This window comes from Amblyomma americanum, chromosome 3, assembly GCF_052857255.1.
Source record: "Amblyomma americanum isolate KBUSLIRL-KWMA chromosome 3, ASM5285725v1, whole genome shotgun sequence".
Taxonomy (NCBI): domain Eukaryota; kingdom Metazoa; phylum Arthropoda; class Arachnida; order Ixodida; family Ixodidae; genus Amblyomma; species Amblyomma americanum.
In genome coordinates, this window is record NC_135499.1 from 4,765,405 (window position 1) to 4,781,499 (window position 16,095).

General features: G+C 46.4%; 1 protein-coding gene across 13 annotated transcripts in view; it reads left to right on the forward strand.

The window, feature by feature from the left end:
* The window catches only part of LOC144124427 (ubiquitin carboxyl-terminal hydrolase 4-like), a 176,210-nt gene that overhangs the window by 88,866 nt on the left and 71,249 nt on the right, over positions 1-16,095 (forward strand). For all 13 annotated transcript variants that reach the window (XM_077657065.1, XM_077657067.1, XM_077657063.1 and 10 more), the window contains 2 exons: positions 13,297-13,338; positions 13,434-13,510. In XM_077657065.1, coding sequence (XP_077513191.1) covers positions 13,297-13,338; positions 13,434-13,510 — 119 coding nt within the window. The remainder of the gene's footprint in view (positions 1-13,296; positions 13,339-13,433; positions 13,511-16,095) is intronic.

Below are 16,095 nucleotides of genomic sequence, written 5' to 3' on the forward strand. Positions count from 1 at the left end.
GGTAGAGCGGCTGACATTAACGGCCGTTGGTTGGCGTCAACTATAATTCGGTGCTTTGTGAGCGGTGTCTGCCTAACCTTGGAGGTCGAGGCAAAGCAGTCGCAGAAAGACTGGATAACGCTTTCCAAGCAGCGTTTCTGGTTAGTTGGGAGGTTTGGGTTCACGTCAGTGTTTATGGGATTGGTCGGTTCCTCCACTGATGCCGGGGCTCCAGACGAAGCGTGCTGTCCCGCGAATTCGCTGAGTTCCTCGAAATACGCAATAGCTGTTCTACCAGGCAAACACTGAGGTTCACAACAAAAATTGGTCACCAAGAGTTCGGTTCGGCCCTTGTCCAGTTCAACAATTCCTCGAGCAACACAGACTTGCCGACCAAGGAGCAGAGACATGTTCGTTTCAGCAATGCCACGAATTTTGGTGCTGTTATCGGACTCTACAGTAACAAACATGCTGGATCTTGATGGGATCAAAACGTGGTCGTCACAGACGCATAACTTAGCCCTGCGTGGCTCGGTATCGTCGTCGACAGGACCTTGGGTGGAAAACGACACGATTAGCTCCTGGAGGTTGATAACGGCACCGTACTCCTGAAGGAAATCCAAACCGAGTGTGAGGTCTTTGGAGCACCCGGGTAACACAGCAAAGCAGCCAGGGAAAGTAACACCGCGGATCTGGATTCGCGAAGTGCAGACACCGATCGGAGTTACCACGTGGCCACCAGCTGTCCGGATCTGCGGCCCAGACCAAGGGGTCAGAACCTTCCTCAAGACCGTGGCTAACCGTCTGCTCATTACCGAAAAATCGGCGCCGGTATCCACGAGTGCGGTAACGTCGTGGTTGTCGGCGGATACCGGAATTTCGGCGGAGGCCAGTCGGTCGCAGCGCGTTGTCGAGGTCGTCGGGTCAGGTCGTCGTCGGTCGGAGCGTCGCGGCGAATCGTCGGGTGGAGGCTCTTGACTCGGTCCAGTAGCGGCAGCCCTACCCCCGGAGGACGCCGTCTTCAGTTTTCCCGACGTGGGGACGTACCTCTCAACTGGCCAGAGGATGACGGGCGGCCGGGCGAAGAGAGCCGCCTTGGGGATGGCGATCGGGACTGGCGTCGTTGCGAGGTCGAAGATTGCACGTTTTCAGCCAAGTACTGTTCGATATCCCGTGGTCTTTCACCGTAGCGTGGTCGAGGTGCGTCAGGTGAAAACCCCCTTAAACCCATCCTGCGGTAGGGGCAGTGGCGGAGGATGTGGCCAGGCTCTCCGCAGTGGTAACAGAGCGGCCGATTGTTCGGCGTACGCCAAACGTGCGCTTTGCTCACGGGGGGCCTGAACTCCTGCGGCACGGAGGGTGCTGTTGCGATTGGCTCCTACAGGTATTGCACAGGAGCGATGGGGGAACAGGCTCGCATCGCTGGCCCGGGACTTCGTAGCGCCTCGCTGTACGTCATAACGGAGGGCGCCGGGTGTGGAGTGGGGGTGGCTGCACAACTCTTCGGATTTCTTCGCGGACCCCCTCCGTAACGGCAGTGACGCTAACCTGTGGAGCTTCAAAGCGAAGTTTCATCAGTTCCTCGCGCACCAGGCTTCTTACAAGCTCCCGAAGGTCCTCGGCGGGCAGCGACGTAGGCGTGTACTGGGACTGGGAAGCGGCTGCTATAGTAGCCTGACGTCCGTAGTGGGCGCCCCCTTCCTGTAAAGAGCGCTCGATACTCATTGCCTCCTTGGTGAAGTCGGACACTGTTTGTGGCGGGTCACGGACCAGTCCGGCAAACAGCTGCATTTTTACGCCACGCATTAAGTGGCGTACCTTGTGGGCTTCGGGCATAGCAGGGTCGGCCCGATTGAACAGTCGGGTCATGTCCTCGATGAAGATCGCGACGCCCTCGTTCGGCTGCTGTGATCTCGAGCGCAGGGCGATTTCAGCTTTCTCTTTTCTTTCGCTGCTGGTAAATGTTGCTAGCAGCTCTCGACGAAAAGCCTCCCAGGTGGTTAAGGAAGCTTCGTGGTTCTCAAACCACGTTTTGGCCGAGTCCTGCAGCGCAAAGTAGATGTTGCGCAGCTTGCGCTCGCCGTCCCACTCATTGAAACCCGCCACTCGGTCAAAGCTGGCCAACCAGTCTTCGACGTCCTCGAACCTGTCCCTGTGGAACGGTGGCGGCGATCGAGGTGCGTGAAGGACAAATGGCGGGGCACTCCCGGAGTGGTGACTTGTCTGGCTAGCCGCGGTGGATGTCATGGCCCTTACCGGCGCTGTCAGTTGGCCGAACTCGGGTTGTAGGCCTCGCAGGCGGCGGCTCGCCTTGTGGACTGGTGTTGTAGCCACGTGTTGAGAGCTGACGTCAAAAGTGTCCTCGAGGTCAGCGTACATGGGCCGTCACCCAGCACCTCCACCAAATATGTCACTGAGAAACAGTTGGCGTAAGCAGGGCTGGCTTACTTGCTTTAATTAGACACGCAAGACGTTAGAACGCGCAAGGCAGCAGGCAGCACGAGAGATGAAGAAGACGAAGCATCTAGCCCCGAGATGGCTCAAGGCTTGCCAACTGCCAGGAAATGCAGTTTAGCCGCTGTATGGCACCACTAGAGTAGTTAGTAGCGTAGCAATATGAAGCTTCGAGAATAGCTGGGTGCAGTCAGGCATTTGAAAAAAATATATACTGGCAAGATACCAAGATAAAGGCACTGAAAATGAGGGTTGCCAATATAGAACTGGTGGGTAATAACAGTGGAGTCGTGCAAGCTTAACTCCAGTAAGAAATGCACGAGCGTGGATTTCGAAGTAAATATGAAAACTTGGAAGAACTGTTAAACCTGGATGTAATGAACCTCCATACAATGAATTCTTTGACGTTACGAAGTTTCTCATTTCCCCAACACCACCCCATTGAAGTGCGTGTATTTGAGAGCTCCATGTAACGAAGGCGTTGCAGCAGTTGACCTTGATATAACGAACTTGCTGTATCGACTGTCTGTTAGCTTGTGCTGAGTTACAAAATTTGGAAAAAAAGATTCATGACGATAAAGCATGAACTGGCATGAGAGGAACGTCTATGATTGCAGCGAGCAACTGCAGTTGACACAACGTGCCAAGCTCCAGCACTGTCAGCGCATCTTTGCAGCTTTTGCATATTGAACTTCATACCACGGGGAACAGCAGTTCATGCTCAAAAGTAGCGAAAAATATAGGGCATAGCAAAAAAGAAACAGTGGTCACAGCGTCTGCTTTCTCTAAGCATTTTCCCTTAGCATCTTTAATCAGCATCTTTCAGTGAGGCTAGCCTAGCAGTGCCGTTCAAAGAACTAGCGAGCATTAAATGGGATGTCATAGGGCTCAGTGAAGTTAAGAGGACAGGTGAGGCCTATACAGTACTAATTAAAAGGCAGGCACGTACTGTGCTATCGCGGATTAGGGAACTGATGGGAACTAAGTGTGAGATTCCTCATCAATCAGAATATAGCTGGCAACATAGAGGAGTTCTATAATATTAGGCCTAATAAGAGGTACCAGCTGGAAGTACCCTACATCCAACCGCGATGACCAAACCGTTGAAAGTTTCTATGAAGACGTGGAATCGGCAATGAACGAAGTATAATCACAGTACACTGTACTGATGGGTGACATCAATGCGAAAGTAGGCAAGAAGCAGGCTGGCAATCAGGCGGTAGGTGACTATAGGATAGGCTCCAGGAATAACAGGAGAGAGTTATTAGTTGAATTCGCAGATAGGAATAATTTACGGATCATGAATACCTTCTTCCGCAAGGGAGAAAACAGGAAGTGGACCTGGAAGAGCCCCAATGGTGAGACTAAAAATGATATCGACTTCATACTATGCGCTCAACCTGGCATCGTTCAGGATGTGGACGTCCTCGGAAAGGTGCGCTGTAGCAACCACAGAATGGTAAGGTCTCGAATTAGCATAGACTCGGAGAGGGAACGGAAGAAACTAGTGAAGCGGAAATCCATTAACGTGCTAGCAGTAAGAGGGAAAATGGAGAAATTTAGGTTTTCGCTGCAGAACAGATATTCAGCTTTAACTGAGGAATACAATCATTGTATAATGCTAATGCAATGAACGATAATCTGACAGCTATCATTACGGAGTGCACAGTAGAAGTAGGCGGTAGGACGGTTCGACTGGATACCGGCAAGCTATCTCAAGAGGCGGAAGGTCTGATTAAGAAATGTCAAAGCATGAAAGCGTCTAACAGACAGCATAAAACTGGCAGAGCTATCAAAGTTAATAAATATGCGCAAGGTAGCCAATATAAGAAAGTTGGATATAGAGAGAATCAAGCGTGCTCTAAAGAATGGGGGTAGCCTAAAGGTAGTGAAGAGGAAACTAGGCATAGGTAAAAGCCAGACATATGCGTTAAGAGACAAAGAAAGCAATGTCATTAGCAATGTGGATAAGATAGATAAAGTAGCCGAAAAGTTCTACACAAATCTATGCAGTAGCCAATGTAATCATACGTTAATGACGGAGGTAGTAGTGCACAGCAATGGGACATCTCCCAAGTAATGAAAGAGGAAGTAAAGTAAGCCTTAGGAGCAATGCAAACGGGAAAAGCAGCTGGTGAAGATAAACTAGTGGCAGATTTGTTGAACGGAGGGGAGATTGTGCTAGAAAAACTGCCCACTTTATATACGCAATGCCTTATGACCTCGAGAACGCATACATTATCTTAATTCGTAAGCAAGGAGACATCAAGGACTTGAAAAATTACAGACTGATCAGCTTACTGTCCATTGCCTACAAGGTATTTACTAAGGTAATCGCAAATAGAATCAAGACAACCTTAGACTTCAATCAACCAAGTGATCAGGCAGGCTTTCGTGAAGGCTACGTGACAATATATTATATTCACACTATCAATCAGGTGATAGAGAAATGCGCAGAATATAACCAACCCCAATATATAGTCTTCATTGATTACGAGAAAGCATTTGACTCAGTGGAAACATCAGCAGTCATATAGGCATTGCGGAATTAGGGTGTAAAAGAGCCTTATGTCAAAATAATGGAAGATATCTATAATGACTACACAGCTACCATGGTTCTCCATAAAGACATCAATAAAATTCCAATAAGGACCTGATCTCGTCAATGCTGTTCACCGCCTGTTTACAGAAGGTGTTTTGAGGCCTGGATTAGGACCATTTTGCGGTAAGAGATAATGGAGAATACTTAAGTAATCTGTGATTCGCTGATGAGATTGCCTTGCTAAGTCGCTCAGGAGATGAACTGCAAGCATGATTAGTGAGTTGGACAGGCAGAGCAAAACGATGTGTCTAAAAATTAACATGCAGAAAACCAAGGTGATGTTCAGCAGTCTAGCAAGGGAACAGCAGTTCACAATTGGCAGCTAGGGGCTGGAAGTGGTAAAGGAATACTTAGGGCAGGTAGTGACAGCTGATTCCGATCATGAGAGGGAGATAAATATAAGGATAAGAATGGGGTGGAGCGCATATGGTAGGTTCTCTGAGATCAGGAATGGCAGTTTACGAATTTCCCTCAAGAGAAAAGTGTACAGCAGCTGTATCTTGCCAGTACTCACCTGTTGGGCAGAAACGTGGAGGCTAACGAAAAGAGTTCTGCTTAAGTTAAGGACCACACAGCGAGCCATGGAAATAAAAATGATAGGTATAACGTTAAGAGACCGTAAGCGGGCAGAGTGGGTGATAGAACAAACGCAGGGTAGTGACATCCTAGTCGAAATCAAGGGGAAGAACTGGGCTTGGGCAGGGCATGTAATGCGAAGGCAAGATAACCTCTCGTCCTTAAGGGTAATGGAGTGGATTCCAAGAGAAGGCAAATGTAGAGCAGGGGACGGCAGAAAGTTAGGTGGGTAGATGAGATTAAGAAGTTCGCGGCTATACAGTGGCCACAGCTGGCAAAGGACAGTGTTCATTGGAGCGACATAGGAGAGGCCTTTGCCCTGCAGTGGGCGTAGTCAGGCTGATGATGGTGATGGTGAGGCAAGCGCAAGTGTACAAAATAATGTAGCAGAACTGGCTGACTTGTATTATCAGCCCATTTGTTCTACTGTGCTTGCGAGTATATGTGTATGACATACTTTGTAAAGATGTTTCCTCCTAATTTATGCAGCATAAAACCTGGAATTGAAGACCTCTCAGATGAGACTCTGTCAATAATGACAAACCTAATGGCATAGCAGATCTTTACGTCACACTCCAATTTTTCCAACATTGGTTGCCAGCCCAAGAGATTTGTAAACTAAAAGGTTCATGTTCCAGAGTGCTTCTGAATCAGTGTTTCATTGCTACAAAGTGCTCCAAGTCGGAAATTTTTTTGGTGCAGAAATTGCTCCGAATTACCTTTTTCAGTAGCATCACTGCAGGCTTCACAGCACCATATGCATGACCGGTTCCTGCCTTTATGTTGCACTAAAGTGTTGCAACAGCGCCGCGGAAGGTATAACAGCGTAGAGGGTTGGGAAACCTTATGGTTGCACGGCTGAACTAGAAATGGCAGTGTCCTCCAGGCCAGCCATGGCAGTCACCAAGTGTTTGCGCGTCTTGCACCCATCGACAGCGCCTTAGTAGCGGGGACGTCCTTACTGTAGCGATCCAGCAGCATGGCTTTTGCACTCATGTAGGCTGTTGCGGAGGTGGTGAAAAGGGCTTGTCACTTTCCATGTGGCGTGCTGTTGTGTGGGGGAGGCACGTACTCGATGTGGCACTTGGCCTGTGTGCTAGCAGTGCTCTGCAGAGAAAGCGACCTAATGGGTGTTTGGTGCTCTTGTGTGCCTCCTGAATTGCCTCGAGCACTTTCAAAGTGGCGCTGGACTATCACTGAATAAATTGCTCCACTCTTACTAGAACAAGCTGTTGAGCTAGCAGGTTTTGCATCAGTTTTGAGTAGCACTGAACACAAGGACAATTCACAGCACATGGGAGCTGAACTTATTTCAGAAAATCACCGAACCACTGCATAAGCACGCACGAAAAGCATCCACCAGGGGTTTAGAAAGTATGCACACGTGGCCAGGCGGGTGAATTTAGGGTTATTCCACTCAAGCTGATCCAGACTTTGCACTCAGCTGTCTTCGATTTCTTTTAAAAAAATCATGGCTTATTGCATTACTATGACAAACATTACTGCAGCTTGCTTTTGGTTAAAAAATATTTCGTGTCGTGGCCTCCATTTTAAGTATGCAAGCTGTAGCAAAACCTAGTGTTGCAAAAAAATTGAAAAAGAAAACTTTTACGCATGGCTGTGAAACTTTTTTCATATAAATATACGACAGTGCACATTCATATGCAGTAAATTGAACTGAATTTGTTTTATTTTTATTATAAAACAGTGAAGACTACAAAAATTTGGAATTTTAAATTTTTTTATCAAATTTTATGTTCTCATAGTAGCCATTCTAACTATTCTTTTAAGTTGTTTAGAAGGCAAATAATTTGATAAAAATGGTTCAGAGATTATAAGCGTAAAGCATATCAGCAGCAAATTTGAGAAATTTGCTTTTTGAGGCATATTCAACCAGCCAGCAAGTAACGAAATAAATATTGCATAGTGAGGTAGTCCTAGTAAAGATATGCAAGATGGTAAGCTGCACAGCACCATTTGGCGGCATTTATTTCTGATAGTTCATTTGGAACATTTTTTGCTTAAGCGAGAGAATAATTTTGCAAGTTGAGCCCTTGTATTCAACTCCAGCATTACTCAGTGCTTGCTCTTAACTGCAGTGCACACTGGAGCCAACGTCAAGGAGACACATAAGCAATGCTGCACAGTGCTCCAGGTGGGTGTTGAAAGGCTCATTGGCGTGTTCATCATTTTGAACTTATGGGTCACTGAGTATGATGTGATGAGAGAGATAAAGGCTTGGTGTGATGAAACCCCAGCTGAAGTGCAGTTCTGTGCTGCATATGTTGAGGAGCAATGGCCTTTCTGCTCGAGCCAACCACAAGTGGCATTTGGCAGCGCTCCACTCAGCTGCGGGATGAGGAGCATGCTATCCTCATCCTCCTGCCACTTCATTTTTATTTTTTGTAACCGCGCCCTGTACTGGGCCGAAGCTAGCAGTGCCCAAGCTTAGCGCACCATTGGACTTTGAGCAGTGGAGTGCTGCGATTTGCAGCCAGCGGCAAAGTGTGCTGCAGTGAAGAGTAAGCACGGAGCAGTGCCAAGCTTGAATGCAGGGACTCGCAAAATTATTTTTTTGCTTCAAACAAAAAATGCCACTGAATGGCACTGTGCAACTTATTACCTCTTTATTTTACTACAACTACCTCACTGCGCAATTGAAGGTAAATATGCATGAAAAAGCAAATTTTCTGCACTTGAAAATTTTTGCGCTGACACGGCTTATGTTTTTGATCTCTGAAACATTTTTTGCGGCTTCTTTGCCTTCTGGACAATTTAGAAGAATAGTTGGAATGACTACTGTGAGAGCATAAGAGTAGATAAAAAAATTTCAAAATCCCATATTTTTGTATCTTTTCACATGTTTTTAATGAAAAACAAAACAAAATCATTTCAATTGATTACATATTTGAACATTAAATTTTCGCAGTCATGGGTAATATTTTTAAATGTATTCCAAATCTGTTTCTAAGACTAGATTTTGCGACCACTTCCAATGCGGCCACGGCACGAATAATTGTTTTCGCCAAAAATAAGTTGGGATGATGTTTGCCACAGTAACAGAATAAACCAGATAGATAAGCGGGCGAGTTGGTACTCTCAACTAAAGTTTAATCACAGGAAGCACACTTATAAAAGGAAACAGAAAACGAAAAAAAACACAAAATCAGAACGCATGTGTTACTATGTGATGTCCAGATATGCAACCTCACAGTCACGCAGGAGCAGGGATGGTTGGCTGACGCATAATCTTGGTTTCTTTGTCATGTTATACGCCTCGATAATTTCCCTGGTCAACTGGTCGGGGTGTTTGTACAAAATGTCAGTAAAATGCAAGGACGGAAAACATGATTGACGTCTAGTCCCCGTTTGTTCGCGCTGTTTTTTTTTTACAGAATAAACCATCATATTTTTTTTAGAAATTGCAGTTTGTCAGTTGGCATGGAATGACCCTTAACCTATAGCCATGTTAGCTGTTGGCTTTGTACTTTATATTGTCGTGTACTGTCGTGAAAAGAAAAAAAAGAAAATTTGTTCAACCGTTCTAGCCTTATCACCTACTGACCCTTTCGTCGACATGGCTTCTGCTTTGGCACTTCTTCATTTTTTTATTTAATCATACTTCTGTGTCGGTGTCGAATTGCAGAACTATTTCTCCATTTCCTTGTTTTTTTGCTTTCGCTTGTGTCATCCCCTTGGAAACGTGTCCAGATCTTCTGTATACCTGGTGGATGCTTTTTGCAGGTATTTATACGGTGGTGGGGAAATTTTCTGGAATAAAGTTGAAGTCCAGCTCTTTTGTTGCCCTTGTGTTCCTTAGCGCTGCTCGAAATAGCTGCTTTTGCTTGCATTTTTGTTAAGAATATACATATACATGCACCAGGTGTTTCAGGGAAAGTGATCACTAATTTTTAAAAATAGAGTTTTTGAGGTAAGGAGAAGCTTTCTGTGCCAAAGTAATACCAGTGTTGCCGGACTTCAGGTAATGGGAATCATGCTAACTAGTAAGTGATTAACTAAATTCTAATACGGTATAAACGTGTGTAAGGGCCGCACTTTCTTTTCCAGGTTCGAGGGCCAATTTTCGGGGCGCGGCCCATACATGTTATGTGCGAACAAACATTTTTTTTTAAAAGTTGTAGGCTTAACGCCTCAGGAGCGAAGGAAACGAGACCACTGCTACGAGCCGACACCAGAACAGAACTGCCAGCCGTGGCTGCACGAGCCACGACCAGGTGCCGTGTGGCGCGCGCTAGCCGGGTCGTCGGCGCCGCCCAAGAGAGGGTGTTACAAAGTAAAAACACACCAATCAGGCAATGAGCAGCATTTATCCACGTTCAGTCGTCACTCGGGGAGTCTTCAGGCTGCGAGCTGGTGCTGTGCTCTGGTGCATGCTCATCCCACCAGAAGTCGCACAGCATGTCCGTTGTCAATGCGTAGCCGTTGTTCCGCACTTCCATTAGCAGAGCAGCTCTTCTTCCAATTCAGGAAATTGCATGGATTGCCTCGGAAAGCGCGCTTTTTGTGGCTTGTGTTCCTCAGTGCATCTTCTCGGCCTCGACGAATTTCCTGCGCTGCGCACGCTTGCCGTGTTGCAGAGGAAACTCCCAGCTCTGTAGCTATTAAGGTGCTTGCCCATCGTGCTAAAACTGCAACGCTCAGCGGCAGCACACGAAAGCCACAACTATGGTGAACTAACATGCTACCACAACTCCCGTGCCTTTGACAGCGGGAGAAGGCTGGTGATACTGATACCGATATGGAGCTCGCGGTGAAGGCAAAAGTTCCCGATGATGCTGATGACCCGTGGTTACGGGTGCCATGCGTAGGCGCAACCTGAAAGCTCCAGTGCACATGCGTGGCCTCTGCGAACAGGCGCGCCGTTGCTCGCAGCCGGAGCTGATCACAGAGGCCACAGCCCGTACATTTCAAAGGCTTTTCTCGCGCACGTTGTGGAAAGTTTGGGTGCGGCCCTTACACAGATCTTTTTTTATTATTATTTCTTTGGGCAAAAAAGGGTGTGGCCTGTACACGGGTGCAGCCTTTACAGACGTTTATATGGTAATTACCTTTTTAACTATTGCCAGAGTCCTTCTACAGCTTTATGGTCATGAAACTTCGTTACTCTATGGGAGAGCTTGGTACGCTGCCCAAAGTGGCCGCGCGGTGGCGCTTGCGTCAACTGAGGAGCATGTTCTGGCCAGCGGCAGAGCTGGCGGCTGCCAAACTACGCAGAAAGCGGCATATTGCGATATGTCATTGTGTCTTTTTCTTATCCCAGCATTTTATCAGGTACAGTGCCGAATTATTTGAATGCCTGTGTTGTTGTGAAACGAGTGTGTGCTGTGAATGATGCCTTCACCTTTTTGCATGTTGCTCCGCATGATGGCCAATGACAAAAGGTGCCAACTTTTTCGTTTCCCATCTATGCCGAACTGCTAGAGAAGTCGCAATGCTCGATACCCTGAAAAGAAATTGGTGGCTTCTCCTTTGATTCCCTGTATATGTGCGTTTGTGAGAAGCATTTCGATAACACGGATATTGTTTGGTACGGCGATGTTTGTATACTGAACGAGGACACTGTTTCATCGTGACGTGAGCTGCTCGAGCTGAAAATTGACACTATTCCGAGGGCATTAGAAGAGTTTCCATGATACTTAACCAAGAACAAACCACGTTTTCAGCTATCAGCAAATCGATGCCATATCGCTTTGCATGTCTCCACAGCAGAGGACGCTCCGTATATCGTGCCTGTTCCAACCGCCTGGCCATCGTCGACCCTAATGACACAGCTAATGATGGCGGGCCTCGATGTCAACACAGAACGCTCATTAGTATCTGTACGTCAGAGGTTGAAACACTAAAAACAGGCACTGGCTGCAAGGACACCTATCTGTTTCTTTTTTTTTTAGAAGTAGGGTAAAGTTTGAATAAAGCCCGTTAAACTGCTTAGCCCACCCACAATCCCGAGCTGTACAAACTAAAATTTCAACTTCGCAATATGAAGTACCAGCTCCACGACTGTCAGCAGAAGCTTGCTAAATTTACAGTACATGCAAACAAGCTGAGCAACTGTGCGTGGGAAATGCCGAGCCAGTGCAGGCAAAAAGTCCCATGTTGTCTCTTCTTTTTCTATTCTCTGTAGTATATGTGCATAAAATGTTCATTCTTTTAAGGCATTCGCTTTTTCATTCTGCACACGTATGCCACCAAAGAAGGGAAAGGGTAAGTTGCCAAAATATTTTACATTGCTATGTTGAAGTAGACTGCAATGTATTGCTGTATTGTGCACCAAAGCTCAGCAGTTCAGAACAGCATTATTTGATTGGGATAAGGGCGGTTAGTGGTGCTGTCACTTTACAAATGGCGGCACCCTGCTGGCAAAACTATATGAAGCTATCTTGGCCGATATGCACCATTTATAAGCTGAGAAGATGAGCACAAATGAAAATACTTTCGCGATTAAAGTTGAGCGATGCTCTTCTGTTGCAGTGATTGATGCTTAGCCATGCTTCAAACCATCCAATAGAATCCCACACAAGCTACCGCAGTATAACGCCATGTGCTGCTAAACCTGCATTCGTGTCCACTGCACCCGCCGGAGTAAGCAACCCAGGCGAATCGAATGAGTGCTGTCTGCTAATGCGGCCTTTGCCTTACCGCACACTGTGTTGCATTCACGTGTGGGTTGTAGGTTAATCAGCCCACTGCACTTTCTGGCAGTGTTTTAATGTCACAATTAAGCCTTAAGCTGTGTCTCTACACAGCAGCCAGACGATCATGGATACGGTGCCAGCCGTGGTGCTGACAGCGCAGCTCTCTTTCTGTATACAGTTGTCAAGTTGGTTAGGATTACGGAACCATAACAGACACAGGACATCCACTTCAATCACTCATGAATTATTAAATAGCCAAATAACACGGGCATGGAAGGAAGAATTTTTGGCACAACTGCACCATACATCGCCGGGCCAGTTGCCCATCGTCGATCAGCGATGGCGCCTCTGGCAACCGCTTTTGTCCCCAAACCAAACTTCGGCAGGAGTTTCGTGGCTATAAATCTATTGAAGGACTCTACTATTACTGATAGGCACCTGATTGCAATTAGGCTTGTAGCCAGCCATTAGTAATAGCTATATCAGTTTTTAGAATTTCGAAAACACGATTGCCCTTGCCACTGTGGCTCGACAAAATTTGGCTACATCGTGCCAAAATGCATGCGCTTTTGGTAAGCGTGCAGGTAAAGCAACCACTCCAGTGCACTTATTCAGTCGATATAGCCAAATTTTGTTGAGCCACAGCGGCAAGGGCAATCGCATTTTCGGAATTCTAAAAACTGATGTGGCGATTACTTATGGCCGGCTACAAGCCTAATTGTAATCAGGTGCCTATTGGTAATAGTTAAAAGTTAACTATTATAATTTAGCTAACACTTTACTGTTTAACATGAATCACCTGCTTTTGACATCCGCCAACACAGATATTGTTAAGCTGCAAGAGGCTTTTGTTTACCTCAAAAACCGTATTTTAAAAAATTAGTGATCACCTTCCCTGAAACACTTACAAACGTTACGAATTTTTGGCTATATTGAACTATTTCACAATTTTTTACCTGTTCGCTATGATGTTTAGCTCTCGAATTGTGTCTCATTGTGGTTTTCATTGGCGCTGTTTCTCCACTTTAGATATCATGCAAGCACTATGGCACTGACTCGTTGGTGTGTCCGGTGAGCTGCACCTTCTCTATCTCTGCGGCAGCCCTTGCCTGCATTCGCTGTTTGAGCGCATCACTGACATGTGGTGCATTGTTTGTGCAATGCAGCAGTGCAACCTGCCTGTGAAAGCCGACGACGAATTTGTGCCCCTCTCTCGGATGAGCAGCCGTCGACACCGTTCCAGGTCAGGCTCTGTCAATAGGCTCTGTGCCATTTGCCAAGAGGCGGCACTCTATGAACTAACAGCACCACCAACAGGTGCCAGAGAAGCTGTGGTGGGTGAATCGCTGCTGCTTGCCTGGGTAGGGCACCTGCTCGAGGTGGCCATGGGAGTAGTTGTCTCAAACGGTATGGTGTGGTGGTTGTGGTGGCTTGGGCTAGCTGGTGTGACTTAGTGATGGGTAAACAAACGGGAGGAAGACGGCACAAGGGAGAAACTGAACAAGCGCTAGCTGTCAGCGGTACATGTATTGCCAAGCAGCGAAGCTCTAGAAATGGAGAAGCTGACGAAACGAAGGCTGTGTAAGAAAATGTAAAGGGATAACAAAGATACAGAAACAACAAAATGCTTTGCAAACCTCCACGCATGTGGTTCAACTCCACACAAAGCCAGCCGTGCCTGAGGAATCATTGCAGGGCAAAGGCACAGAACATGAAAAAAAAAAAAAACTTGAGGGGACACACAAGCTCTGCTTTAAGGGTATGACATGATAGCTTTAATGGGTCCGTTCAGTGGCCTGCAGTCCTCTTTGCATATCAGTTCGCAGATACAGACACTGCTCTTTCACCGTCACATAAGGCTTAACTTACCCGTTAAGAGCACAACACGATAGCATGAGAGATCCCTCCCGCATAAGTAATCCTTCTCTGTTGCCTAGGTTCTGCCTGCATGCCCATATATGCGGAATTGGTCATTCTCTGCTTTACATTCATAGATCCCCTCGTACCACTCCTGGTGCAGCGGTGGCGAATCATGGAGGGGAACTGGTGCAGTCTTCTGTTGTGTCTCTAGCGGGGTGGTTCTTGCTTGTCCTGATAACAGGAATTTTCAGGGCAGCAGGCAGTCGTAGTCCCTGCAGTGAACGCCAAGGTGCCCGTTGGTCACTCTCGATCTCCGCACTTGTGCTCGCGCACGCAACCATTGATGACCCAGATTAAAGGAATATACTAGAATAACTTGGAGGTGCCTTCTTAACCACATCCCTAAAGAAGAAAATGCGGTAGCATTTAGGTTGCCTGCTATGGTGTCCAAAATAACTCTAATGTTCATTTTGCACTGTTCCCACCAGAAGTCCGAATGGAACTAGTTTTATTGCCCTTGTATGGTATGCATGAGTCAACACGTTCTAGAATGTTCTGGTGCCTTCCATTGGACTACTTTATCATCTGGGATAATACTAATCCGACCCACTGATGCAACTTGATCTATTTTCTGGGGTGGGCCAACTTCCAAACTTGTGGAGGTCTTCAGGTTTTCTAATTTGGTGGTGCCCTATGATTGGTCCACTGGTGGTCACGTGGTAGTATTGATGACATCACCGCCCTCTCAATCACATTCACGGGGAGTCCTCATACCACTCCTGGCACAGTGGTGAAGCAGATAAAAGGGCACAGCGATGTTTTCCTCAGTGCCATATCAATAATAAACTACTAAAAACACATCAGCGACCTCGGCCCAGATACTACAATTAAGCTTTACCCAGTCTTTAGAATCCAAGGAAGTTCCGGATCATTGGAAAATTGCCCAAATCATCACAGTCTTTAAATCCGGTGACCGCAAATTAGCCTCTAACTACCGTCCTATTTCTCTAACCAGTGTGCCATCAGAATTACTCGAACACATTATATCCACGAACCTAATGACACATCTTGAATCTAACTACTTTTTTATTCGCACCAGCATTGTTTTAGGAAACACCTTTCATGTGAAACCCAGCTTGCAGAGTTCATACACGATTTGCTCGAATCCATGGATGACAACCTCCAAATAGATGCTATATTCCTCGATTACTCCAAAGCATTTTTAATCGGGTCCCCCACAATCATTTGCTTCAAAAACTTTCATCATTAGGAATTCCCGTCAACATAATCTGTTGGATAGAAAATTTTCTTTCAGGGCGCAAGCAGTTCACTTCTACAAATGATAGCCACTCTCCTCTTAACAATGTAACATCGGGAGTCCCTCAGGGCGTTGGTCTGTCACCCCTACTATCCCTAATTTACATTAATGACCTCCCTTGAAATATAAAATAGGAATTACGGCTTTTTGCCGACGATTGCATCATATACAGAGCGATTAGGGCGACCGACGATTCATCTTTGCTTCAGTTCGATCTTGACACACTCTCCTCTTGGTGCGAAAAATCTCTCCTCTCCTTAAACATTAACAAATGCACATCAATGTAGCTCAGCTGAAAACGCACCGTGAATCAGCATCAATACAGTATTGGCGCATTATCCTACAGATATCGTGTCCTCCAACTAACACCATCGCTATCATGGATAACTAATGTTCAAAACATCTGCGCTGATGCCTCACGCACACTTGGATACCTGCGCCGTAACGTGAAGCCCGCATCCCCTGACAAAAAAACTAGCATATATAACACTCAGGAGAGCAGAAAGTTGGTCTAGTTGGTTGATATGCATACTGAAGAAGTTGGCGCGGAACAATGAGGACAAGCGAGACAAACAAAGATGAGCGCTACTCACAACTAAAGGTTTATTCCAGACAATGCTCGAATAAATAGTGAAACCAACAAGAACAAA